The sequence below is a fragment of the Myotis nattereri genome (genome assembly GCF_964212035.1).
Source record: "Myotis nattereri genome assembly, chromosome: 1".
Taxonomy (NCBI): Eukaryota; Metazoa; Chordata; class Mammalia; order Chiroptera; family Vespertilionidae; genus Myotis; species Myotis nattereri.
The window spans coordinates 100,425,491-100,451,414 of NC_138075.1; the positions used below are offsets into that span (position 1 = coordinate 100,425,491).

At 43.5% G+C, this 25,924-nt stretch overlaps 2 protein-coding genes across 2 annotated transcripts in view; one reads left to right on the forward strand and one right to left on the reverse strand.

Moving 5' to 3' along the window:
* The window catches only part of ARHGAP12 (Rho GTPase activating protein 12), a 199,316-nt gene that overhangs the window by 75,369 nt on the left and 98,023 nt on the right, over nucleotides 1–25,924 (reverse strand). The window contains exons 4-6 of the mRNA XM_081100731.1: nucleotides 20,158–20,418; nucleotides 8,177–8,317; nucleotides 6,609–6,689 (exon numbers count right to left, since the gene is read on the reverse strand). Coding sequence (XP_080956857.1) covers nucleotides 6,609–6,689; nucleotides 8,177–8,317; nucleotides 20,158–20,418 — 483 coding nt within the window. The remainder of the gene's footprint in view (nucleotides 1–6,608; nucleotides 6,690–8,176; nucleotides 8,318–20,157; nucleotides 20,419–25,924) is intronic.
* On the forward strand, nucleotides 11,060–11,838 carry LOC308516967 (TCF3 fusion partner-like; the record flags this gene model as incomplete). The annotated part of the gene is made up of 1 exon (XM_081088017.1): nucleotides 11,060–11,838. One exon carries the CDS (start codon nucleotides 11,060–11,062, stop codon nucleotides 11,822–11,824), a length of 765 nt encoding a protein of 254 aa, XP_080944143.1. The 3' UTR covers nucleotides 11,825–11,838.

Sequence of the window (25,924 nt, forward strand, 5' to 3'; positions counted from 1 at the left end):
TTTTGGTTCTAGCCCGCAGATGGTCACCCAGGAGCTTCACGACTCTGACAGCTTCATTCAGAGAAGGCGCCCCCTCCCATCCCCTGGGTATCACTCACCTCGGCCTGCAGGGAGCAGCACAGTCACCACAACAGCCATGGCCCCAAAGCTGCTCCTGGACCTCGCTCTTCCTCCCTTGGCTCCCAAAGCCCAACAGAGGTTTGACTGGTGCCCCCAGCGCCCTCCCTACATTTGTCCACATCCTCACCAAAACTTGCTATCATGTAACTTTTGGTTCTAGCCCACAGCGCCCACCATCCTGGCTTCTACGCCTCAGAAGGCAAAAGTCCAATCAGCAAAAATGAAAACGTTAAAGAGGTGACATGGGCTCCACCTCAGAGTGGCTCAGACACAGTTCACGGTCCCACATGGGACTGCAGACACCAGTGGGTGTGGGCAGCGGCCATGCGGGCCCAGCATGGCCTCTGGCAGGGCCTGAGTGCAGGGAGGAGCCAGAGCTTCATTGGGAGAGAAAGTTCACAGGGCTGAAGGCTCCCTCTTCAAACACTGATCGCTGGTCATGGTCTGGCCCCCAACTCCCATCCATGGGGCCCTCCTCATGGAGTAAAGGGCCCCAGGTGAGGCCTCTTCCTGGCCGTCCCCATGGACCCCTTGGCTCTCCTGAGTCTGTGGGGGCAGATTGTGGGGCTCCCCGCTGGGCACAGCAGCCACAGCTGCAGCCCTGAGGCCAGGCTCTGGGTTTGGAGCTGGGGTCCCCAATGCCACAGCCCCCTGATCTGCAGGCCCCCAGACCCACAGCCCTCCCAACCACAGCCCCCCTGATCTGTAGCTCCCCTGGTCCGCAGTCCCCTGGTCCATAGGCGCCCCCCCCCCCGACCTGCAGCCTCCCTGATCTGCAGCTTCCCCCAATCTTCAGCCCCCCTGATCTGCAGCCCCCTGTGCAGTGACTCTGGGCTCATTGTAAATGCGTCATTATTCCAGGTCTGAGGGTGTGCTGGCACTCGGGGGCTGGCGGCCCTGGGAGCCTGTGGCTGCTCAGGTCCCTGCTATTCGGTCATCGCATTACAGCGTGTGGGCTAATTTGCATATTTCTCTACTAGAGGTCTGATGCACGAAATTCCATTTCTACTGCTGTAGAACTAACTACCTGTTAGGGCAGGGGTGGGGAACATCCAGCCCAAGAGCCTTAAAATCTTTTGGTCTGGCCCTGCCAAAGCATTAGGGGTGAGTCAAATATTTGACCAAATATAGCAGGTTAATTTTCCTTCCCCTGGCTGCCAGCACCGGCTTCCCTCTGGCACCTGGGACACAGGCTGGCTTCCCTCCGGCCGCCCGCAGGCACCCAGGACACAGGCTGGCTTCTCTCCGGCCCTGGCTTTGTCCGGAATGACGTCCAGTAGGACATCTGGTCTAATTATCATATTACCCTTTTATTATTATAGACTAGGGGCCCGGTGCACGAAATTCGTGCACTGGGTGTGGGGGGCGGGGGGAGAGTGTCCCTCAGCCCAGCCTGTCCCCTCTCACATACTGGGAGCCCTCAGGCGTTGACCCCCATCACCCTCCGATCGCCTGATCGGCCCCTTGCCCAGACCTGACGCCTCCGCTAGAGGTGTCAGGCTTGGACAGGGGACCCCCATCTCCCCCCGATCACTGGCTCTGGCCCCCGCCCAGGCCTGAGGCCTCTGGCCCAGGAATCATGCCTGGGCAGGGGACCCCCTCTCCCTCTGATCGCTTGCTCCACCCCCCGCCCAAGCCTGATGCCTCTGACCCAGGCTTCAGGCCTGGGCAAGGGGACCATCATATCCCCCCAATCCCCAGCTCCGCCCCCACCCAGGCCTGATGCCTCAGCCAGAGGAGTTGACCCTCATCACCCTCCGATCACCAATCACCGGATCGGCCCCTTGACCAGGCCTGAGGCCTCCGGCAGAGGTGTCAGGCCTGGGCAGGGGACCCCCAGCTCCCCGCGGTTGCAGGCTCCGCCCCTGCCCAGGCCTAACGCCTCTGGCCTAGGCGTTCGGCCAGGGCAGTGGGGACCCACAGCTGCAGTGGCCCCATGATCGTGGGCTTCGCTTTAGGCCCAGGCAAGGGACCCCTAGCTCCTGGGACTGCCAGCTTCGACTGTGCCCAGCTCCCATCGCTGGCTCCACCCCTACTTCCTGCTATCACTGGCCAGGGCGGCAAAGGCGCCTGATTCTCCGATCATGGCTGGGGGGCAGGGCAAAGGCGGCCCCAGGGCCGCCTTTGCCCTGCCCCCCAGCTCTTAGCTCCCCCCTGGGTTTCAGATCACTGTCAGTGGCAGGGGGCTTCTTCCTGCTTTCCCTTTCGCCTCCCTGCATTGTGCCTACATATGCAAATTAGCCGCCATCTTGTTGGCAGTTAACTGCCAATCTTCGTTGGCAGTTAATTTGCATATAGCCCTGATTAGCCAATGAAAACGGTATCGCCGTAAGCCAATTACCATTTTTCTCTTTTATTAGTGTAGATTATATATATAGATTCACACTGTACCCAATTCAAGCCTCCTCTCCATATGAAATTTCATTGTAAGTAAAGAAACTGCAAGACCTTCTGACACTTTATCCTAAGTAGAAAATGGTAGAAGAAAATAAGATAGTATCACAAAACTAATAACTCAACACTGGTCATAATAACCTTCCATTTCTACTGCTATAGAACTAACTACCCGTTAGAACGGGGGTGGGGAACATCCAGCCCAAGAGCCTTAAAATCTTTTGGTCTGGCCCTGCCAAGGCATTAGGGGTGAGTCAAATATTTGACCAAATATAGCAGATTAATTTTTAAGTTGGTAATTTTGTATGGCCCAGGAATCTACACTAATAAAAACTAGAAAGATGCAAATTGACTGTCCCTCCATGATGCCCACCAATCAGAAGTGAGTATGCAAATTAACCCTCCAAAGATGGCGGGTTGATTTGCATACACAGGCGCCTAGTGGCCTGGGGTGGGGTGGTTGCTTGCACACACGCCAGCGCCAAGCAGCCTGGGTCCTGGGGACAGGTGTCCTCGGGAGCCAGGCCGCTCTGAGCCTGTAGGCCCACACTAGGCCTGGAATGACCGGGGTCCCGGAACACCCCCAGCCACTCTGGGCCTATGCTCGCAGGCGCCGAGCAGCCGGGGGTGGGGCAGGAATGCCCTCCACATCGCCATGGCGGGCCTGTGGGCAGCGCGCAGGCACCGAGCGGCCTGGGTCCCGGGGACGCCACTGGAGTGTCCAGTCCTGTCAGCCCTGCCTGGCAGCAGCTGAAGTTCCCAGTCCTTTTCATTTCTGCAGCCCCTGGACCGGAAGTGAAAACCAAGAGCACGGGGAGCACCAGGAATTCTGGGAATCATAGTTCTGGTGGCAGCCCCTGGGCCGGAAGCAGAAGCCCAGAGTGCCAGGAGCACCAGGAATGCTGGGAATCGTAGTTCTGGTGGCAGATGCATTGTGGGATCTCCTAGATACTAGAGCAAAATGAGCCTGGAGCAAGTTACTGGGCAGCAAATGTAAGAGACATAAGTAAAGTCAGAGTGTTGAGGAAAAATTAAAAGGAAGATATCCTGCAACTTCTAGGAAATCTCCACCAATGGAGCAAAGAAAAAAAAAGACCTCTACTATTCTTTGAGCACAAAACCAAACTGGGTTGGGGTCTCAGACAGTTCGCTCATATGATTGCAAAGACAGACAGAAACTCCCAGGTTGGAAAGGGCTCCCCTGAGGGCTCCCAGATTGGAAAAGGTGCAGGTCGGGCTGAGAGACCCACCCCCTATGCACAAATCTTCGTGCACCAGGCCCCTAGTGATGTTATAAATAGCCAAATGGCCCTTGGCTGAAAAAAGGTTTCCCATCCCTGCTTTAGGGTTTTGATATAATGCAGTCCCTTGCCTCCCTTCTTTCTTTCACCCAGGGCATCTTCAGAAGTAAGTTGGTTTCCTAATACTGAGCCTATACATCTTCTGACCAAGGAAAGTATAGATGTTAGTAAGAAACCCAATAGAGATATTTAGCTACCAGTTAAGTAAAGGTTCCAAATTAACCCTTATCTAAAGTCATTCTGGGAGTCTCTCCTTTCAGTGGACCCTGACATAGGAAAAAAATCACTCAAAAAAAGTTTTAGTTTGATGTCATTAACTCAGAGAATCAGACTAATAAGAGCTACAATTCAAATTTGCCAAGAGAAGCAAAAAATTTAACACTGTATGTTTAAAATATATAAGTAATACTATATTAATGAAATATTAGTCTTCTATATTTAATAATTTTCAGTCAAACAGAATTTCATCAGATTTTTCTTCTAGCTTTTTAGGTCAAAATCCAATCTCATATATTACCAGAGGTCCGGTGCACGGATCTGTGCACCTGTGGGGGATCTCAGCCTGGCCTGCATCCTCTCACAATCCAGGACCCCTCAGGGGATGTTGGACTGCCAGTTTTGGCCCGATCCCTGCAGGCCAGGCCGAGGGACCCCACCAGGCCTCTAGTGTGCATATAAGATCTTCAGTTAATCTCTCCCTGCCCTCCCCCCTTCTCTCTGAGATTCATCAGTCTGTTCCATGTTTCCATACCTGTACGTTGAGCATCTACCCCCAGTCGTCAGCCTAACAGAATCAACCGCTGTTACATAGTTTTCAATACTGAACAGTTATAGCCCCAAAATACATTCCTATCCCAGCACATAGGATATTACATATTTTAGCCATCAGTATCCATAGATATTTTTCTTTCCAATTTAATCACTAAATATGATTAAATTGGTTTTATAAATGCTATCAGTTTTATAAAGTAACACCTAACATATTCTTCAACTACTTCTTGGCACATCTGAAAAACAAAAGTATTATTAATATTATGCATTTCTCTATTCTTCTAAGAGTGTGAAACAGCCATATTAAGCTTAGAATATTAATTTCCCACTTAAAAGTTTTATTTTATTCTGATTAAATTTGGAAAATAAAGTTATACCATTTCATATCTAATTTTTTGAAAACTTAAAAAACAAAAAAGCCCAAACTGTTGCTAGTGAATCACTTAACTGCTCTGCTAATGTTAGTAATATAATATTGCAGGGATCTCAGTGCTTGGCACAACTTCAATGTTCAAAGAGTAATATGGTTTGACCTTTAGTCAGAATCAAATCCAAAAGTACAAATTAATGATAATTTTTTTAAATCAACAAATGTTTTACTGACTTATATTTCATAATTTTATTTACATTTTTCCCCATCATCATTTATCCCTCTATGCCCTTTTCCAATTCCCCCCCTCCACAATCACCATACTGCGGTTCATGTCCTTAAGTTCTGTTTTCTTTTTATTTTTCACTCAATCACTTCACCCCTACCAGCACCCCCAAACCATCAGAGTTGTGCTCTCTATGAGTCCGTCTACATTTTGTGTGGTAGTTCACTTTCTTCATTAAATTACAACACGAGAGAAATCATATGGTACTTGTCTCTCTCTCTGACTGGCTTATTTCACTTCTCCAGGTCCATCCATTCTATTCTAAAGGGTAAAATTTTCTTCCTTTTTATAGCAGAGTAATATTCCATTGTGTAAATGTATCACAGCATTTTTATACACTCATCTACTGAAGGACACTTGGCCTGCTTCCAAATCTTGACTATTATAAATAATGATGCAATTAACATAGGGGTACATATATTCTTTCGAATTAGTGTTTCAAGTTTATGCAGATAAATTCCTAGAAGTAGAAACACCGAGTCATAGGGTAGTCCCATTTTTAACTTTTTGAGGTAACTCCATACTGCTATCCACAGTAGCTGCACCAATCTGCATTCTCACCAGCAGTGCATGAGGGGTCCCTTTTCACCACTATTACAGTTTGATAACATTATTTGATAACAGCCAATTTAGACAGGTGTGAGGTGATATTTCTTTGTGGTTTTAACTAGCATTTCGCTGATGATTAGTGATGTTGGGCATCTTTTCACATGTCTATTGGCCATCTATCTGTATGTTCTCTTTGGAGAAGTGTCTTTTCAGGTCTTTTGCCCATTTTTTAAATTGGATTGTTTGGGTTTTTTGGTGTTGAGTTTTACCAGTTACTTATATATTTTAGAGATTAACCCCTTATCAGATGTATCACTGGTGAATATGTTCTCCCATTCAGTGGGTTGTCTTTTCATTTGGCTGATGTTTTCCTTTGCTGTGCAAAAACTCTTTAGTTTAATGTAGTCCCATTTGTTTATTTTCTCTTTTATTTCCCTTGCCAAAAAATATATGTCAGAAAAATTATTAGTACATGAGATGTCAGATATTTTAGTGCTGATGTTTTCTTCTAGAATATTTACAGTCTTGCTACTAACATTTAAGTATTTAATCCATTGTGAGCTTATTCTTGTGTGTAGTGTAAGAAGGTAGTCTAGTTTCATTTTTTGGATGATGATTTGGGGAATTCAAATAGTCACTGTAGGATCAAGTTTTTTCCAAAATGATGGTGTATTAACTGGAAGCTACACTGATACACTATCTCAGGACCAAACTGGAATTACAGCTAAAATATAGAAAAAAAACCAGAATAATAAACAATTTTCATATTATTTCACCTACTATTTTCAAATAGAAAGTCAGTATCAAGGTTTATTACCTTTGGCAACTCCCATTCAGACCTAGATCCATCAGCACTGTAGTAATATTGTCTACCTTGATCATCAACATGCTTGAGCCACTATAAAAACAGAACAGGTGTTATTTTTTAATTTAAATAAAAGTGAGTTTAGGTTTATACAACCAGAGATATTAGTTATTATTCCTATGAATTGTATTCTACCTGCTTTAGAAAACTTCAAAAGAAATTTTTAACAATCTTATGCTATTAGTTACATTTTAAGTTTGGTAAGATTAAATAAACTCAATATTAAATTAAGTTTATTTTCTCTCTCTTTCCTCCAAAGTAAAGCTAGGGGTTCAAGTACCACTAAACAACATAAGAAATATATAACATAAAGATATATATACACACACACATATATATGCACTGAACACAGGGAGACACCCACCCTAAAAAACAGGGTTGAGAAATTAATAAAAAGATTTTTTTTCTTCAATCTTTAAGTATAAAACTACTAAAAAATTTAAGCCAAACTTCATGTAGGCAACACATCTTACTTACTATGATTAAATAATAAGAAAAATATTTCATACAATATAACACAGAGAATATGAGGGGGAACAGACTAAGTACTGCTAATACAAATATATTATCTTGACTGTAATATATATAAATATTACTGATTCCTTATGTTCTAGTGTCAAATAATTGAAGCAGAAATGAGAAATAAAAGCCTACCTCCATTCATTCCCAAGGGGATGTTCTCTAAACCAGCCCAACTAAACAGTTACCTTCTCTGATGATAAGAGATGTAATATACACATAAAATTTCAATATGCATTCTCCCAAAGTAGTTAATTATTCATAAAATACTAGATTCATGGGTTTTGTTTTACATAACTTGGTTATGAAAGAAAAATGAGTGTAGGAAGTGAGGCAGTATATCATAACAACATACTAAGAAAACTATTCCCAAAATCTATTCTCCATGAAAAATAGCCCTTTGAATCCGCAGATTTCCCATCTGCATGTTTAACCAACTGCAGATTGAAAATAAACCCCCCAACCCCAACTCCCAGAAAGTGCCAAGGAGCAAAATTTGGATTTTCCAATGTGTCAAGCACTACACTGAATCCACATGAATGAAGTGATGTGTAGGCAGGTCCAGCTTTAGCCCATGTACAAACATAGGTTATTTGCAAACACTATGCCATTTTACATAACGCCAGTATTTGAGCATCCTCAGATTATGGTTATCTGTGGGGAAGAGGAGGGTTCTGGACCAATCCCGCAAGGATACCAAGGACAAGTATATAAAGAAGTATTTTTATTAAACAAGTCTAAACAGAATGACACTTAACAGGCCTACTCTTAAAAAGGTCTGTTCTAAGTGGGTTCTGACACCATAAAAATAATCAATGTAATTGCAAGCAGTTTAAAACCTGAGTCAGTAGTTATATTGAGTTTTCATGTCAACTTACATAACTACAGAATTACAATGAAGAATATTTTCATGAGTTTTTTAAACACTACTAAACTTTTAGTACACAATGACTTTATGAGAGGATTCAACCAAGAAAACTAGATGACAAAAAAGAATGTACCTTTTCATTAGTATAGTCACTGGTATATAAGGTATGCCCACGTTCATCCAACTCTTCTGACCAACCCCTTGGAGGAGAACCACACTGACTATCTGACTGGCTGTAACAAATGTTGTGGCAGTTTTCTTCTGATGAAAGAAGCTATAAATAGTCAGAAACATAAGGAATTTTCTTCTTTGAATAATGTAAGTATGCAGCAGTTGAAAATCTAAGAAATAAATTTTATTTGACTTTAAGTACTAAGATATCCTAAATATATTTGAAGAATTAATTTTTAAAACAAATTTTTCACCCTTTTAAATGGTACACTGTACGTGCTGAGGTGAAATTAATAATAGTCATTCTATAACATCAATGCAAATCTAGAAAAGTTCACCATAATAAAATTATAAACAAAAGTTTCCACTCATCAGCAAACAAGGACTTCCATGGGAAAGAAGAATATCACCAGTACCTGAGCCCCATCACCCCCCTCCAGTGACTACTCCACCTAAACTTAATTTAGGACGTCAAAGGACAGATTCCCTTGGTCTCTCCCCTTAAAGTTTCCACAATTTCAATAATTATAACTCAACAAAGAAGTCCCTGGCTCAATGCACAAGCATGCCTGAGAGATCCACTCATTGAAACATCTAAAGGTGGGCGAGTGAGAGCAAAAGAGGGAGGCAAGAAGGCAGGAGAGCTGAAATGAGCCACCAACACAGCCCTGCATCAGAGAGCTCAGGGCGGGGCTCAGCCTGGAGAGGGGAGGAATCTGGTTCTGGTTGACAATCCCTTCAGCCAGGAAGAGCAAAGAGATCTGATGGGCATTCCTGCAGAAGCAAATAGTATGAGCTTCCGCTGAGCAGAGACCTTGACAAGGACATAGCACTGAGCTCAGGCACAGTTGTTAGGTGGTGGGCATTACAGGTAGAGAAACAAAGCTACAAAGCCCTGCCATCACCCGTAGCCTCCCAGAGGCAGCCTCCCTTCACCCTTGGTGTTGGGTTATGGGGCACAATATCTGCAAACACGAGAACTGGTATACAGAATCATTTTTTTCCCTGAACAAAGGGTGAACTCTGTAATCAATTTGGGGGTCAGGGCACAGGGGGGACCCATGGAGATTAAGGTCACCATTACTAGGAGGGCAAAACAGCAAAGGACCTGGCCAGCTCCCCAGCCCGCCCCACCACCAGACATCACAGCTACAGTGAGAAAAGTGTCTGGCTACAGAGAACAACACGGGATCTCACAGATATATATATGTATCAACAACTTGTGCCCTAGCCAGTTTTGCTCAGTGGATAGCGTCAGACTGTGGACTAAAAGGTCCCGGGTTCAATTCCAGTCAAGGGCACATACCTAGGTTATAGGCTCCTCCCCAGCTCTGGTCGAGGTGCATACAGAAGGCAACCAATTGATGTGCTTCTCTCACATCAATATTTCTCTCTGTCTCTCCCTCCTTCTTCTACATTCTCTTAAAAAATCAATGGAAAAATATCCTCAGATGAGGACTGAAAAAAAACACAAAACTTGTGATTTAGCACCACCTATTAGAAAATAAGAGAACGACCCCTTTGCATTAATCTGCTAGAGAAATGCCACTCATATACATAGATGCCTGGACAAAGAAAAAAAATCTATCAAATACCACAAATAAACAAGGTATCAAGGCAGCTCAGAAAGAGAATGAAAAATCTCCAGGAAAAAACTTAAAGACATAAAAATATGTGATATAAATGACAGCAAATTCAAGACTGCAGTTATGAAAATACAAAATGTGAGAAAATACAAACAGGCAATTTAATGCACTCAGAAAACATATAAGCATAGGAAATTAACACCATACTGAAAAGACTGAAACTTTAAAAAAGAAGCAACCAAATTCTGGAGATGAAGAACTTGATAAGAGATCAAGAATGAACAAGCAAGCATAGGAAATAGAGCAAAGCAGATGGAGGAAAGGATTAGTGGTATCAAAGAGATAAATCTAGAAAAGATACAGAGGGAAGAAGAGATTTAAGCATAAAAATGATATATAAGAACTCTAAGAAAACTATCTGACTCCATCAGAAAGAGCAATCCCATCTAACAATAGACAAACATGTTAATTAACCGTACCTCCGATACACTTCCCATTGGCTAATCAGGGTGATATGCAAATTAACTGCCAAGAAAGATGGCAGTAAACTGCCAAGAAAGATGGCGGTTAATTTGCATACATAGGCACAATGATGGGAGGCGAAAGGGGAAGGATGGAAGAAGCCGCCTGCCGGTGTTGGAACCCAGGTGGCAGCCAAGAGCCGGAGAACTGGGCTGCCTTTCCCAGCCCTGGGCCAGTAATCGGAGAAGCCAGGTGGGGCAGGGAAGAGGGGATGTCCGCCTCTTCCCTGCCCCACTGGGCTTCTCAGATCACCGATCACCAGTGATCGGAGAACACCGAGGCGGGGCCAGAGGCCAGACTGCATCCCTGCCTGGAGACACAATCCGGTCCCGGGGCGATGCAGCCAGGCCCCAGAAGGAGACCCAGTGGCCGGGGCTGTGTCGCCGTCAGGGCACGTGATCCGGTGCCCGGGCAGTGGCACATCCCCAGGCCCAGAAGGAGACCCAGGGGCCTCCCAAGCGGAGAGTCTCCATGGTCAGACTGTGCGGTGTCAGGACAGGAATAAAGATGGTGACTCAGACACCTGGCCAGCGGCGTTAGACCAGCAAGCAGGGCCTTTCAGCAGGGACTCAGGGTAGGGGTGGGGCAAGGAAAGCGAGCGGTAAATAGAGAACTACAACTCCCAGGAGGCTTAGCGGCCAGGGCCTGTGTGCCTAGCCATGAAATCAGATGGGGCGAGTCGTTTTGCACTTTAAGAGGCTTGCAAGGTTGGAAGTTCTTCGGGGAGCCAGGGAGAAATGGAGCTGGAACAGAGAGAGGGGTCCATGGCAGCCGTGGTCTTTGAGGAGTTCTCAGCACCTCCCTGCTCGGAGATGGTGCTACCTCCACTGTTCAATGGTCACATCCTGGAGAGCAAGCTTGAGACCGAAGTGGAGTTCCTGTCTGGGGGTCTGGGCAGCTCCAGCCTCCAGGAGCGAGACGAAGAGGAGGAGGCAGCCCAAGGCCAGCGGCCATGGTGCCAAGGGGAACTCAATCACAGGAAGTACCAGGTGCTGGGTCGGCGCTGCAGGGAGATCGAGCAGGTGAACGAGCGGGTCCTGAACAGGTTCCATCAGATACAGAGGATAACACGGAGACTCCAGCAGAAGCGGATGCTCCTCAAGAGAATGCTGGACTCCTACGGCGACGACTACTGGGCCAGCCAGTTCACCATCTTACTGGAGGACGAGGGCAGCCAGGGCACAGATGCTCCCACCCCAGGCAATGCTGAGAACGAGCCTCCGGAGAAAGAGGGGCTGTCCCCGCCCAGGAGGACACCAGAGCCTGCAGAAGCCAGAAGCCCGGCCCCTGGTGAGGGGCCCAGCGGTTGGAAGAGGCGGCAAGTGCCACGGGAAGGGTGCCAGGCCGGAGTCCCGCTGACTCCAGATCTGGCCCCCATGCAGATAAAGGTGGAGGAAGACTTTGGCTTCAAAGTGGTCAAGGCTCTGGACTCAAGTTGGGTTTCTCGGGGGCCAGACGAGCTGCTACCCTATCCCACCCTAGCCAGCTCCCCCTTCGACTGACCCCCCCCCCCGCAATAAACGGACCCCATGATCTCCTCGGCAAAAAAAAAAAAGCTTATAGAGGCATGCTTATAGGATCAAATAGTATAAATATAGATATAATAGGACAATAAAAAGAGAACCTGGCTATGATGATCACCTGAACGCTGCCTCTGTGTCATTCCTTCTTCGCCAACTCCGTCCACACCTTTGGGAACCTCTGGACCTGCTGGGGCTGGACCCCAACATTCCTCTTCTTATAAGGACTTCAGTGAGATGGGCTAAGAGTCACATTGGAACTGCCTCAATTTAATGTAATCCCCTCTTTAAAGATCTTATCTCCATATACAGGTACATTCTGAGGTTCTGGGGATTAGGATTTTAACATACATTTTGTTGATTACCCAAATCAGCCCTTAACAACCAGCATGTTTCAGAAAGTAGATTCCTACAGGGTTATTTACAAAACATTCAGAAGTATTTTTAAAAGGGCTAAGCCCCTTGCCCACCGCGCAGGCCCTTCCTGGCGAAGAGCGAAGGCCTGGGTTCCGGGCGCCGGAGGAAAACTGGTGCCAGCAGCCAGGGGAAGGGGCCCCCAAGGGACCCCAGATTGCGAGAGGGCACAGGCCGGGCTGAGGGACCCACCCGAGTGCACAAATTTTTGTGCACCGGGCCTCTAGTCCTATATAATAAAAGCATAATATGCAAATCGACCGAAAGGCTGAACAACCAGTCAGTGGGGGGCAGGGCCGGTGAGTAGGCAGCACCAGGCCAGCCAAGGCGTCTGCCAGCGGGCAGAGGGAGGGGACGGCGATGGGGGTGAAGGGCGCAGCAGGGACCAGTGGCAGCAGAGGGACGATAGCAGGGGGGTGGGGGCAGGCCGCGCAGGCTGGTGCCATCCCGATTGGCCGCCTGGTCACCTCCCGCAGAAAGAGGCCGGTGGCAGCGGCGGCAGCAACAGTGGGGTGATGGGGGCAGCGCCGTCCTCTGATAGGTTTGCCCTATCGCCTCCCATAGAGGGAGGCTGGCAGTGGCAGCAGTGGCGGGGTGATGGGGGCGGCGCCATCCCGATCGCCTGCCCAGTCACCTCCCGCAGAGGGAGGCCAGCGGCGGTGGCGGGGGGTGGGGGTGGCACTGTCCCCTGATCAGACCACCTGGTTGCCTCCCACAGAGGGAGGCCAGACTGCAGCTTAGGCCCACTCCCTGAGCTGGCCTAAGCTGTCAATAGGACATCCCCTGAGGGCTCCTGGACTGTGAAAGGGCACAGGCCGGGCTGAGGGGAACCCCCCCTCACCCCCCTCCCCGCCACCCCCCCACCCCCACCCCCGCCGCATGCACAAATTTTTATGCACTGGGCCTCTATCTATAGTAATAAAAGCGTAATATGCTAATTAGACCGGACGACCTTCTGGATGAAGCCGGGGCTGCGAGGAAAGCCTGGGTCCCAGGTGCCATAGGGAAGCCGGTGCCAGCAGCCAGGGGAAGGAAGGCCTACTCTTGCACGATTTTTGTGCACCGGGCCTCTAGTATAAGAATAATAGGCATACCAGAAAATGAGGAAGAAACAGAGAGCCTATTCAAACAAATAGCTGATAAGAACTTCCCAAACCTATGGAAAGAGCAAGATCCTTGAATCCAAGAAGCAATAACACATAGTTATTTCTATCCAAAGAGGCCTTCTCCAAGGCACATTGCATTAAACGGTCAAAAATTAATTTTTTTAACAAAGAAAGAATTTTCAAGGCAGCCAAGGGGTTAGGGTGAGGGGGAGGTAATGTATAAAGGAAAGCCCATTACATTATCATCAAACTTCTCAGCAGAAGCTTTACAAGCCAGAAGAGAAGTGGGACCAAATATTCAAACTACTGAAAGAGAGAAATTACCAGCGAAGAATAATATCCAGTAAAGTTATCCTTTAACCCTCTGCAGTCCAATTTTATTTTTGGAATTCAAACAGTCTGGTCCAAATTAACTGACAGTATTGAATGTTGAACCGATTTCCAGTGTTGACCTCAGCCTTGACGTTGGACCTGCTCCTAGCGACTGGTCTGTCGAGTCAGCCTCCACATTGGACCAAAAAGGGTTAAATATGAAGGAGAAATACTTTTCTATACATACAGAAACAAAGGGAATTTATCAGAAGACCCCTATTGCAGGAAATACACAAGGGGGTTATTCTACCTGAAACAAATAACAAAAGGTCACTATGAGTAAGTTCACCAACAAACTTACAACATAACCTGGCTGGTGTGGCTCAGTGGTTGAGCATCAACCTATGAACTAGGAGGTCAGGGTTGAATTCTCGATCAGGGCACAATTCCCAGTTGGGGCACATGCCTGAGTTGCCCCAAGAGGGGATGTGCAGAAGGCAACCAATCAATTATTCCCTCTCATCATTGATGTTTCTATCTCTCTCTTCTCTCTGAAATCAATTTAAAGGAAGGCCCAAGGCCCCACAGCAGCTTGCACTGCTTCACAGCTGGGCCTCATCTAGGCACCTCCAAACCCCAAAGAAGAGGAATCTGCAGATCTCTCCATAGCTCCTTCTGGGTAGCCTCAGGCAGAGGCTAAATTAGCACCTCCTTAGAGATCCAAGAGCCAGTGTACCCAGTGGTCAGAGTGGGACCATCCAGATTACAACTCCTCAGATCCATAAGGGACACACTCAGGGGGCAGACTCAGTAAGCACCAAAGCCCCACTGAAGCAAGTCTTGCCCCAGAAGGGTATCTCCAGCACAGAAGTTCTCCCACTGTAGACACAGCTGATTCTCATAGCCGACTGGCCTGGAGGTCAATTCCTCACAGTGATACCTACAACAATCAAGGCATAACTACAACAAGACTGTGCACAAACACCACAAAGGGGTGCATCAAGAGTGTCCACCTCAGGTAATTGGGGAGGCTGAGCCACTGGGCCCTATAGGACACCTAGCACAGAAAGCCACTCTATCAACACAGGGAAGCATAAAAAATGTGGAGACAAAGAAACAGGTCACAAATGACAGAAATGGAGGAAAGCAAACTACTGGATATAGAGTTCAAAACCACACTTTTAAGGTTTTTCAAGAATTTTCTAGAAACCGCCAATAAATTTAATGAGACCCTCAAGAAATCTAGTGAGACCATCGAGGTTCTGAAAAAGCACCAACTAGAAAGTAAGCATACACTGACTGAAATAAAGAATATTATACAGAGTTCCAACAGCAGACTAGAGGATCGCAAGAATCAAGTCAAAGATTTGAAATACAAAAAAGCAAAAAACAGCCAACCGGAAAAACAAAAAGAAAAAAGATTTCAAAAATATAAAGATAGTGTAAGGAGCCTCTGGGACAACTTCAAGTATACCAACATCCGAATTATGGGGGTGCCAGAAGAAGAGAGAGAGCAAGATATTGAAAACCTATTTGAAGAAATAATGACAGAAAACTTCCCCTACCTGGTGAAATAAATAGACTTACAAATCCACGAAGTGCAGAGAACCCCAAACAAGAGGAATCCAAAGAGGACCACACCACGACACATCATAATTAAAATGCCAAGGGCAAAAGACAAAGAGAGAATCTTAAAAGCAGCAACAGAAAAAAAGTCAGTTACCTACAAGGAAATACCCATACGACTGTCAGCTGATTTCTCAACAGAAACCATGCAGGCCAGAAGGGAGTGGCAAGAAATATTCAAAGTGATGAATGCCAAGAACCTACAACCAAGATTACTTTGTCCAGCAAAGCTATCATTCAGAATTGAAGGTCAGATAAAGAGCTTCACAGATAAGAAAAAGCTAAAGGAATTCATCACCACCACACCAGTATTATATGAAATGCTGAAAGGTATCCTTTAAGAAGAGGAAGAAGAAGAAAAAGGTAAAAATACAAATTATGAACAACAAATACACATCTATCAACAAGTGAATCTAAAAATTAAGTGAATAAATAATCTGATGAGCAGAATAAACTGGTGAATATAATAGAATCAGGGGCATAGAAAGGGAGTGGACTGACTATTCTCCAGGGGGGAAGGGGTATGGGGGGTGTGGGAAGAGACTGGACAAAAGTCGTACACCTATGCCAAAACCGGTTTGGCTCGGTGGATAGAGCGTCGGCCTGCAGACTGAGCGGTCCCAGGTTCGATTCCGGTCAAGGGCATGTACCTGGGTTGCGGGCATATCCCCAGTGGGAGATGTGCGGGAGGCAGCTGATCGATGTTTCTCTCTCATCGATGTTTCTGGCTCTCTATCTCTCTCCTTTTCTCTCTGTGGAAAATCAATAAAATATATTAAAAAAAAAAAAAGTCGTACACCTATGGATGAGGTCAGTGGGCGGGGGTGGTGGGGTGGTAAGGGCAGAGGGTGGGATGGGAACCGGGTGGAGGGGAGCTATGGGGGGGAAAAAAGAGGAACAACTGTAATAACTTGAACAATAAAGATCTAATTAAAAAATAAATTAATTAATAAATAGAAAATTTAAAAAAAAATGTAGTTGATGTGGCATCCAGAGGAAAATAGTGAACAGAAACTACATCTTGAAAATTACTGAGAATGAAGCAGAGAGACATAGAGATCACATTTTTAAATATAAGGGAAATCAAGAGACATGACAAACAGAATGAACAGACTAAACATTCATCTACTCAAATTTCCAGAATGAGAGGAGAAAATGAGACACTAGCTTTATCGAGTTAATGGCTACGAATTTTCCAGAACTGATCAAAGATAGGACTCCTAAAATTCAGGGATTCCAACAAAGCCCTGGCAGGAAATAGAAAAGATACCTTCACCTTATCACATCATAGTGAAATTATAGATAGAATATCTTAAAAGTTGTCAGCGGCAGAAACCGGTTTGGCTCAGTGGATAGAGCGACGGCCTGCAGACTGAAAGGTCCCAGGTTCGAATCCGGTCAAGGGCAGGTGCCTGGGTTGCGGGCATATCCCCAGTGGGAGATGTGCGGGAGGCAGCTGATCGACGTTTCTCTCTCATCGATATTTCTAACTCTCTATCTCTCTCCCTTCCTCTCTGTAAAAAATCAATAAAATATATTTTTAAAAAAAAAAGTTGTCAGCAAGAAATGACAATCAGACTGACAGATGAATTTTTTCCATCAACCATGGAAGGAACATGAGAGTAAAATCTTTAATAAATTAGAAAAAAACAAACAAGTAATTATTCAACTTAGATCTATATACCTGGTAAAGACATTCTTTAAATATAAGGATAAAATAAATAAATTTCCAGATAAATAAAAACTAAAATTCTCTCATGAACAGATCCTCACAAAGGACATTTAAAAGTATGTACTTAAGATGGTTGGAAAGTTATCCAGATAATCTAATTTATGTAAAGAAATGTGATAAAAGTGGTAGTAAATACGAGGATTAATTTTAAGAGTGACCACGTACAACAAGAATAAAGACAAAAATAAAATAAAATATAAGACAATAGCACAACAACAGTATAGTCCTTGTACAGCTTTAAGGAGGAAGAAGCAAAAGCAACACTACTGACATTTAAGACCAGATTGATAACTCTTTGTGAGAGTTTTCTTGTGTATCATAAGCTATTCAACAGCATCTCTGGTCTCCAACCACTAGAGGCCAGTAGCAGTCTCCCAACTGTAACAACCAAAACTCTCTCCACACTGTCTAACCTCCACACTGGACACCCCACAACCCCTCCCTGAGGAGAACTGTCCCTAGTTGAGAACCTTTGTTCTAGAGCAGTGGTTCTCAACCTTCCTAATGCCGCGACCCTTTAATACAGTTCCTCATGTTGTGGTGACCCCCAACCATTAAATTATTTTCGTTGCTACTTCATAACTGTAATTTTGCTACTGTTATGAATTGTAATGTAAATATCTGGTATGCAGAATGTATTTTCATTGTTACAAATTGAACATAACTAAAGCATAGTGATTAATCACAAAAACAATATGTAATTATATATGTATTTTCTGATGGTCTTAGGCGACCCCTGTGAAAGGGTCGTTCGACCCCCGAAGGGGTCGGGTGCCACAGGTTGAGAGCCGCTGTTCTAGAATGACCACTAAAATAATGTCTCTAAGTTAAGATGGAACACTTGCTCTGTATCAAACCCCACTAAAATAAAAATGGTGAGATATCCTTTAAAGGTCCTAAACCCACAAGAAGAGGGAAAATAAAGAAGAGCCAACAGTCACAACACTCTGGAAGTTGAGACACAAATGAACATGAAAGCAGAATCTAAACTGGTGGGAGTAGGGAATGAAATTGGGAAGGGAAGATGAAATCCAATAAATTTATAGAGAAGAATCTTCAAATGGCTCAGGAACTGACAGTATTCCTGGAATTGGGGCTGAAAGCAGGGATACTATCTGGCTGCTGGGAGTGCACCTCTTCCTTATCTCAGCACAAGTATAGGTATTTATTCCCTCTCAAGAGAGAAAAACAGTACAATTCTTAGTTGGAAGACAACTCAGACAACATAATTAGGACATGGGTACCAACGGAAAGAGGGACTAAGGGATTATATGCAAACTGAATGCTAACTACCAAGATCCTGGCAGCCCTGACTTTCTACATAGAAGATTTTAAGACTTCTGTGGAAACGGATTAGTCTAAAACAGCGGTTCTCAACCTATGGGTTGCGACCCCTTTGGCAGTCGAACGACCCTTTCACAAGGGTCGCCTAAGACCATCCTGCATATCAGATATTTAAATTACGATTCATAACAGTAGCAACATTACAGTTAGGAAGTAGCAACGAAAATAATTTTATGGTTGGGTCACAAAATGAGGAACTGTATTTAAAGGGCTAGAAGGCTGAGAACCACTGGTCTAAAAGGAAAGAGCTAATGGTTCTAACATTGGGGACTCACCAATAAGCAGATGATCCCGCCTGCCATAAAGTTCAAAATGCCTTGCAAATGTAAGAAAAAAAATGATTTCCAACCAGAATTCTACATTCAGGCAAACTAGCAATTAAATATGAGAGCAGAATATAGACATTTTAACAAAGTCTCAACTTTGCCTCCCATGCACAACCTTTCCCAAGAACCAGAAGATATGACTGAGCCACTTTGAAAATATCTATTTTTATACAATTTGTAAGCTGAGACTCTGATATACAAAACACTCTTTTATTTAATGAAATTGAAAGCTAAAAAAAATGTTAAAAGTTCTTGTGTGTACTTTAAAATTCCTTTAAATTATTCTATAATTTAGCCCTTTCCCCAATCTCCCAAATTACAAGATTTTACTTTATTGTTGATACACAGGATAATTTATTTTCAAATCTTTCTAGGTCTACAATTCAAATAGTTTTTCTAACATTTTTTTATTACAATAACCAGAAACAATTTCTCTCACTATTCTCAATCTCATTCTTGAACACTAAAAGTACAATTTACCACCAGACCAGAGCTATTAATAACCAACTAAAACACAGGACAGAAGAGGGGTTATAAACTACAAAAAGCTTTTAGATTCAGTTAAATACAAGAGGTGTTACCTGATTTTTCCAGCTCCTGAAGATATGTTTTTATTATACAAGCCAGCTGCTTTTTATAAGGGCAGGGTGTCCTATGCAAGTGCTGAGCCCCAGTTTATTGAACAGCAGGATTTAACACCCTTTTATGAACCCTAATGAAGCTTTTCCTGCATTTCTAGACAGCCCCAAGGAATCTCTACAAACCTCTGAGGTAAGTATTTCTCAAAATACAGCTGGCCAATTCACTGCACCACCCTTCAAGAAGTGTGGGGAAAAGTGAAACCAAGGGTGCAGGGGAAAGACAGTATGAACACCTGTCAGAGAAAATAATGATTTTGAAATACACTGTGAGACTTACTGGATGGCTCATTTGTAGCAGACCACTAGATTATACTTATCTCCCTTACATATAAATAAAAAGTGATCTTGTACCTCTGTCAGAAACTGAGAAATATCCTGGTAGCATAACAAACCAATAAAGTATCAGTTTTAATCAGTTAAATATTTGTTTTGGTGTATCTGACTAAGCCACATCATTTTTTTTTTCCTTCCTTTTCTAAAAAAAAAACATCATTGCATGGGCAGTAACAGTGATTGAACTATCACCTAGCACATGAGCACATGAGGGAAACCACTGACACTACACAACTTTAATCCAGTTAATTCTGCAACTAGTAAGCACACTACAAGGATAGCTTCTGTCTATCAGTTAGAGATTAGACAGTAACGAGCATTAACATAATAAAACCTGCAAAGAAGATTTGATATTTTAGAGATTTCAAGTGCACTACCATTTCAATACCAAGACACAAACCTATTCACTCCTTTTGCTCTGAATGATTAAAAATAAAAGAAAGTTTTGTAACTCACTGGTCAACTCCTTGATTACTCATACCTCTTGATCTCCTGGATTTTGGAAATCTTTGCTAATGCTTGTATCTCGAGTCCATCGAGGGGGTTTCCAAGTTCTTTCCTGTGTTCCTCTGTTATAGTAATAACTACGCCCCGAAGTATCTTTATGAGTTTCCCATTCTCCATTAATTTGAATTGCTGGGCTCCCAGGAAGTGGGGGAAGAGTAGACTGGGATATTTTCAGCTCTTGTAGATTAGCATAGACAGGGGAATCTGGACGTCCTTGATTTGGAGGTGTCGTTGCCTGTGAAAAATTTGAAGTATTCATGTTTAAACTAGCATATCATTTATAAATTAAAATTAAATTAAACACAAGATTTATAAAGATACATCTTAAAATTCATTTTAAAACCTATACAGGAAGTTTCTTTTTAAGGAAGTAACAATTTAACAGTTTCAATATCCCTAGTTTCAAAGAAATTAAAGATTCAAAGAGAATCCAGTGTGATTAATAACTTTCCCTCACTCTGAAAGAATATACAACTAGAAATCAGAAGCTGTGGGTTCTAGTCCAAGATGTGGCACTAACAAGTTATATGACAGGATCAGATCACTTCACCTCTCTAAAAATGAATTTTTTTTATTGGCTGTAAATGAGGAAATTGAATTAAACAACCTGCGTCTCCTTTGGCTCTAAAATTCCATTATTTTAGGCAATTTTTAAAATATAAAGAGCCTTGCTCTAGCTGGTTTGGCTCAATGGATAGAGCATCAGCCTTCAGACTGAATGGTCCACGGTTCAATTCTGGTCAAGGGCACATGCCCGATTGCACACTCAATTCCCAGTAGGGGTGTGCAGAAAGCAGCGGATCAATGATTCTCTCTCATCATTAATGTTTCTATCTCTCTCTCCCTCACCCTTCTTCTCTCTCTAAAAATCAATAAAAAATATTTAAAAATATATATAAAGACTTACACATGAGTAACTTAGCAACTACTCAGAAAACTATCAAAAGAAATAATTTTATATTCAAAGTTTTAATATTAAATCAGGAATATAAATAAAAGAAAAAGGAGATAGATTACTTCAGCTAAGAATTTACTACATTCTATTCCTTCTCAGTTACAATTTCTAGGTAGCCATAAACATATAATTTAATTTATTCCTAGTTTCTTTGTGAATTTCCTAACAGTGGAAAAGTAAGAATGAGCAATAACTCTCTGATTTACAAGCTTAATCTCAAACTAGATATTTTGTTTTAAATGTCTCACTACATGTCAAGAGCAGAATACTCTTCATACACTTTGCATAAGGACACTGTAAACTGGGTTGCTAGAATTCTAGTTGCTGAAAAAAAGCATTCGTCTGAGAACACCTTTTTATATTGTGTATGCACATTTATGTATATACTAGAGGCCCTGGGGGGGGGGGTCCCTCAGCCCGGCCTGCCCCCCTCACATTCTGGGAGCCCTCAGGAGAGGGAGGCAACCTGGCCATCAGGGGAAGGCGACGCCCCATCACACCTCTGCTGTTGCCACTGCCAGCAGCCCAAGCCTCGGCTGGCCCTGGTTACCTGCGCCTCGGGCGGCCCTGAGCAGCTGGGCAGCCGCCATCTGAGGCTTGCATGTGCCTTGGGCGGCCCTGGGCAGCTGGGGGGCTAAGGGGACTGGGGGACTCCGGAGGCAGGCGCGAGGAGCAGCCGCGCCCGCCCCCCAGGCACCTGCCACCCAGCAGGGTTAAGAGAACTGGGCGCTGCCATCTTGTGGCTGTGGGCGCCGCCATCTTTGAGGGCATGGCAATCAATTAGCACATTCCCTCCTTATTGGCTGTGGGCACCGCCATCTTTGCAATGGTGTGAGGGTCAATTCCCTCTTTATTAGATAGTATCATTCCTTTTATGACAGGGTATCTCAACCTCAGCACCACTAGCATTTTGGGACAGATCATTCTTTACTGTGAGAGGCTATCCTGTGCACTGCAGAATGTTTACTAGCATCTCTGGCCTCTACCCTCTAGTCTAGATCAAGGATAGGGGAACTTTTTTTCTGCCAAGGGCCATTTGGATATTTATAACACCATTCACGGGCCATACAAAATTATCAACTTAAAAATTAGCCTGCCATAGTTGGTCAAACATTTAATTAACTCATCCCTAACACCTTGGCAGGGCCAGACCAAATGATGTTGAGGGCCTTATGATGTCCGCGGGGCGGACGTTCCCCACCTCTAGTCTAGATGATAGTGGCTTCCCCCCCAGACCTCACTGTGACAACTAAAAATTATTCAGACATTGCCAAATGTTCCCTGGAGACAAAACTGCCCTTGGTTTCGAACCACTGTTTTATCATATAAATCCTAGAATTATACTCAGATATACAATTACTTCTATAATATACCCATTGTTTTATGAATGCTTAAAAATGTTGAATTAAAAAGGAAAATGTGGATAGGTAGATATACTGAATCAGTTTTATTGAAATTAAAGTAGCTATAACTTCTCAAACATAAAAAATAAATTTATATTTAAATTTTTTAAAAGGGGAAAGAGCTAATACAAATAAATATTTTTTGTCTATTAGGTAATTATAATTAATTGAAATCACATAATAAGCTTTAAAAAAGAAAACAGTAAAAATAATCCACAGCTTAGCCACATTTAAAAAATGGTTACCTTCGGTCTTTTTACACACAGTAATTATGCCAAAACAGTGTACTCAATGATACAAATTATAATTACACAAATTAAGATTTTTCTTAAAATGTTACCTTTGAATATAGATTACTATTGAACAGTATCCTCCTATGAGGAAAATCTATCCATGAAGATAAATTTCCATGTATTTCTCTTCCAAACTAATTCCAATCCTGGTGAATTCCCTAAGATAATAATGCTTCTCTGACTAAAACTGAACTCTGTTAATAGAGTAGTTCTATATAGTAAGTCATTTCCCAGAACCTTGTCAAGAGAATATTTATTCAACAAGTATTAAAGAAGTTCATATTTATTTCTGATACCTTTACTAAAGTTGAAGAAATAAAAGTACCAAGAAACAGCCATTTTCTAAATGATATTTATAGACAAACTCCACTAAATCTTTAGCAAAAAACAGTTTCTGTTTAAGTAGTTGAAATTTAAACACTTTTTCCAATTAAAAAAAAAAAATTTAAACTGCTTCAACACAGTTTATAAGGCAAGCATAATTCCGAAACAAAAGAAAAGAATTAAATGAAAGAAAATCATAAGCCAATCTTACTTATAAATAAAAATGTTATCTAAAACATTAGCAATCAAATCCAGTATTAACAAATAAATTGGGGAAAAAGCAGAAATGTTAAGAAAGTGTCTGTCTTTAAGAAATCTCACTGTAGTCCTTTATATTAACAGAACAACATGGTCATCTCCACAGATCAACAAATCATTTGATCAAATTTAACATGGAATCAGAATAAAACTCAGGAAGTGAGGAATAGGTGATACCTCCTATTAATTTGACTTTTAAAAATTACATAGAATAAATATCATATTTAGCAGGACACTGATGAAAAGCACTGTCATTAACGTCAATAATAATCTGCTTTCACCACTCTTATTCAAGATAGCACTGGAAGTCCTAACCACAGGGATCAGACAAGAAGAAAACATAAAAGGTATCCAAACTGGAAAGGAGGAATTAAAACTCTCATTATTTACAGATGACATGATACTCTACATAGAAAACACTAAAGACCCCACCAAAAAACTATCAGATTTAATACATAAATTTGGAAAAGCAGCAGCATACAAAATTAACACACAGAGAGAACCAAGATGGCGGCATAAGATACAAAACTGTACATGCTGCCCCCCACAACAACATTAAAACCACAACTCTAAGACAAAACAGCTATCATCCAGAACCACGGGAAAGCTGATCTAGTGGAAGTTCTACAACTAGAAGGAAAGAAAAAAGTGCATTGAGACCGAGTAGGAGGTGAGAGGTGCCAAGAGCAGAGGTGCCGGGCCGCGCGCGAGGCTGCTGCACCTGGGTGCGCAGTTTTTTTCAATCGGAAGGGGATACCAGCTCTCGAACCCACTGAACTCATTTACGGTGAGACGCTGGGGTCCCAGGCTCCTACGGGGAGAAAAGGGACTGTCTTGCAGCGGTCGGAAAGCGAAGGTGACTTTCTCACAGAGCTGCTCGCAGGGCTGTGGGGGGCACAGCACTTGGGGAAACGCAGAGTCAGAGTCACGGGGTCGCTGACGACACCATTGCTGTTTCCCGCCCTGGGAACTCTCTGAGACCCCACCCCACTACATCCCCTCCCAAGCTGTGCTCGCGGCACAAAGGAGGCACCTGAGCTTTTGCAGCCTAACTGCAGCGAATCAGATAGCTCCAAAACTTCCAAACAAAGAGGAGAAATCTGTTGATATTGCTGTAGCCCCTGCTGGGTGGACCCACACACATAAGGGTGTCGTCTCCAGCACAGACAGTGGCTCCTCGCAGTCAGCCAAAAATGCGAAGACAAAGAAACATGTCACAAATGAAAGAAATGGAGGAAAGCAAACTAATGGAGGACATAGAGTTCAGAACCACAGTTATAAGGTTACTCAAGAATCTTCGACGAACCTCCGAGGAACTTAGTGAGACCTTCAAGGATCTTAATGAGAATGCCAAAAAAAATGGAAAAGGACCAGTCAGAAATTAAACATACACTGACTGAAATAAAGAATAATATACAGAGATCCAATAGCAGATGAGAGGATCCCAAGAATCAAGTCAAAGATCTGAAATACGAAGAAGCACAAAACACCTATCCGGAAAAGCAAAACGAAAAAAGAATCCAAAAATATGAAGATAGTGTAAGGAGCCTCTGGGACAACTTCAAACGTACCAATATCCGAATTATCGGGGTGCCAGAAGAAGAGAGAGAGCAAGATACTGAAAGCCTATTTGAAGAAATCATGACAGAAAACTTCCCCTACCTGATGAAAGAAATAGACTTACAAGTCCAGGAAGCGCAGAGAACCCCAATCAAAAGGAATCCAAAGAGGATCACACCAAGACACATCATAATTAAAATGCCAAGGGCTAAAGACAAAGAGAGAATCTTAAAAGCGACAAGAGAAAAACAGTTAGTTACCTACAAGGGAATACCCATACGACTGTCAGCTGATTTCTCAACAGAAACTATGCAGGCCAGAAGGGAGTGGCAAGAAATATTCAAAGTGATGAATGCCAAGAACCTACAACAAAGATTACTTTATCCAGCAAAGCTATCATTCAGAATTAAAGGTCAGATAAAGAGCTTCACAGATAAGAAAAAGCTAAAGGAGTTCATCACCACCAAACCAGCATTATATGAAATGCTGAAGGATATTCTTTAAGGGATAAATACCACATGATCTCACTCATTTGTGGAATATAATGAACAACATAAACTGATGAACAAGGACTGATCCAGAGACGGAGAGGCATTGATTGGACTGTCGGGCCCTGGAGGGAAGGTAGGGGAGAGTGGGGGTAAGGGGGAGAGATCAACCAAAGGACTTACATGCAAGCATATAGGCCTAACCAATGGACATGGACAACGGGGCGGGGGGGGGGTGGGTGGGGGGAAGGGTGAGGGCATGAGCGGGGGGGCGGGGGGGAGGGGATAACATGGGGATAAGGACACAGATGTAATATCTTAATCAATAAAAAATATATTTTAAAAAAATTAACACATAGAACTTGATGGCATTTTATACAACAATAATGAAGTCTCTCAGTCACAGAAACTAAAAAAAAAAAAAAATCCAATATACCACTGCAAAAAAAAAAATCCAAAA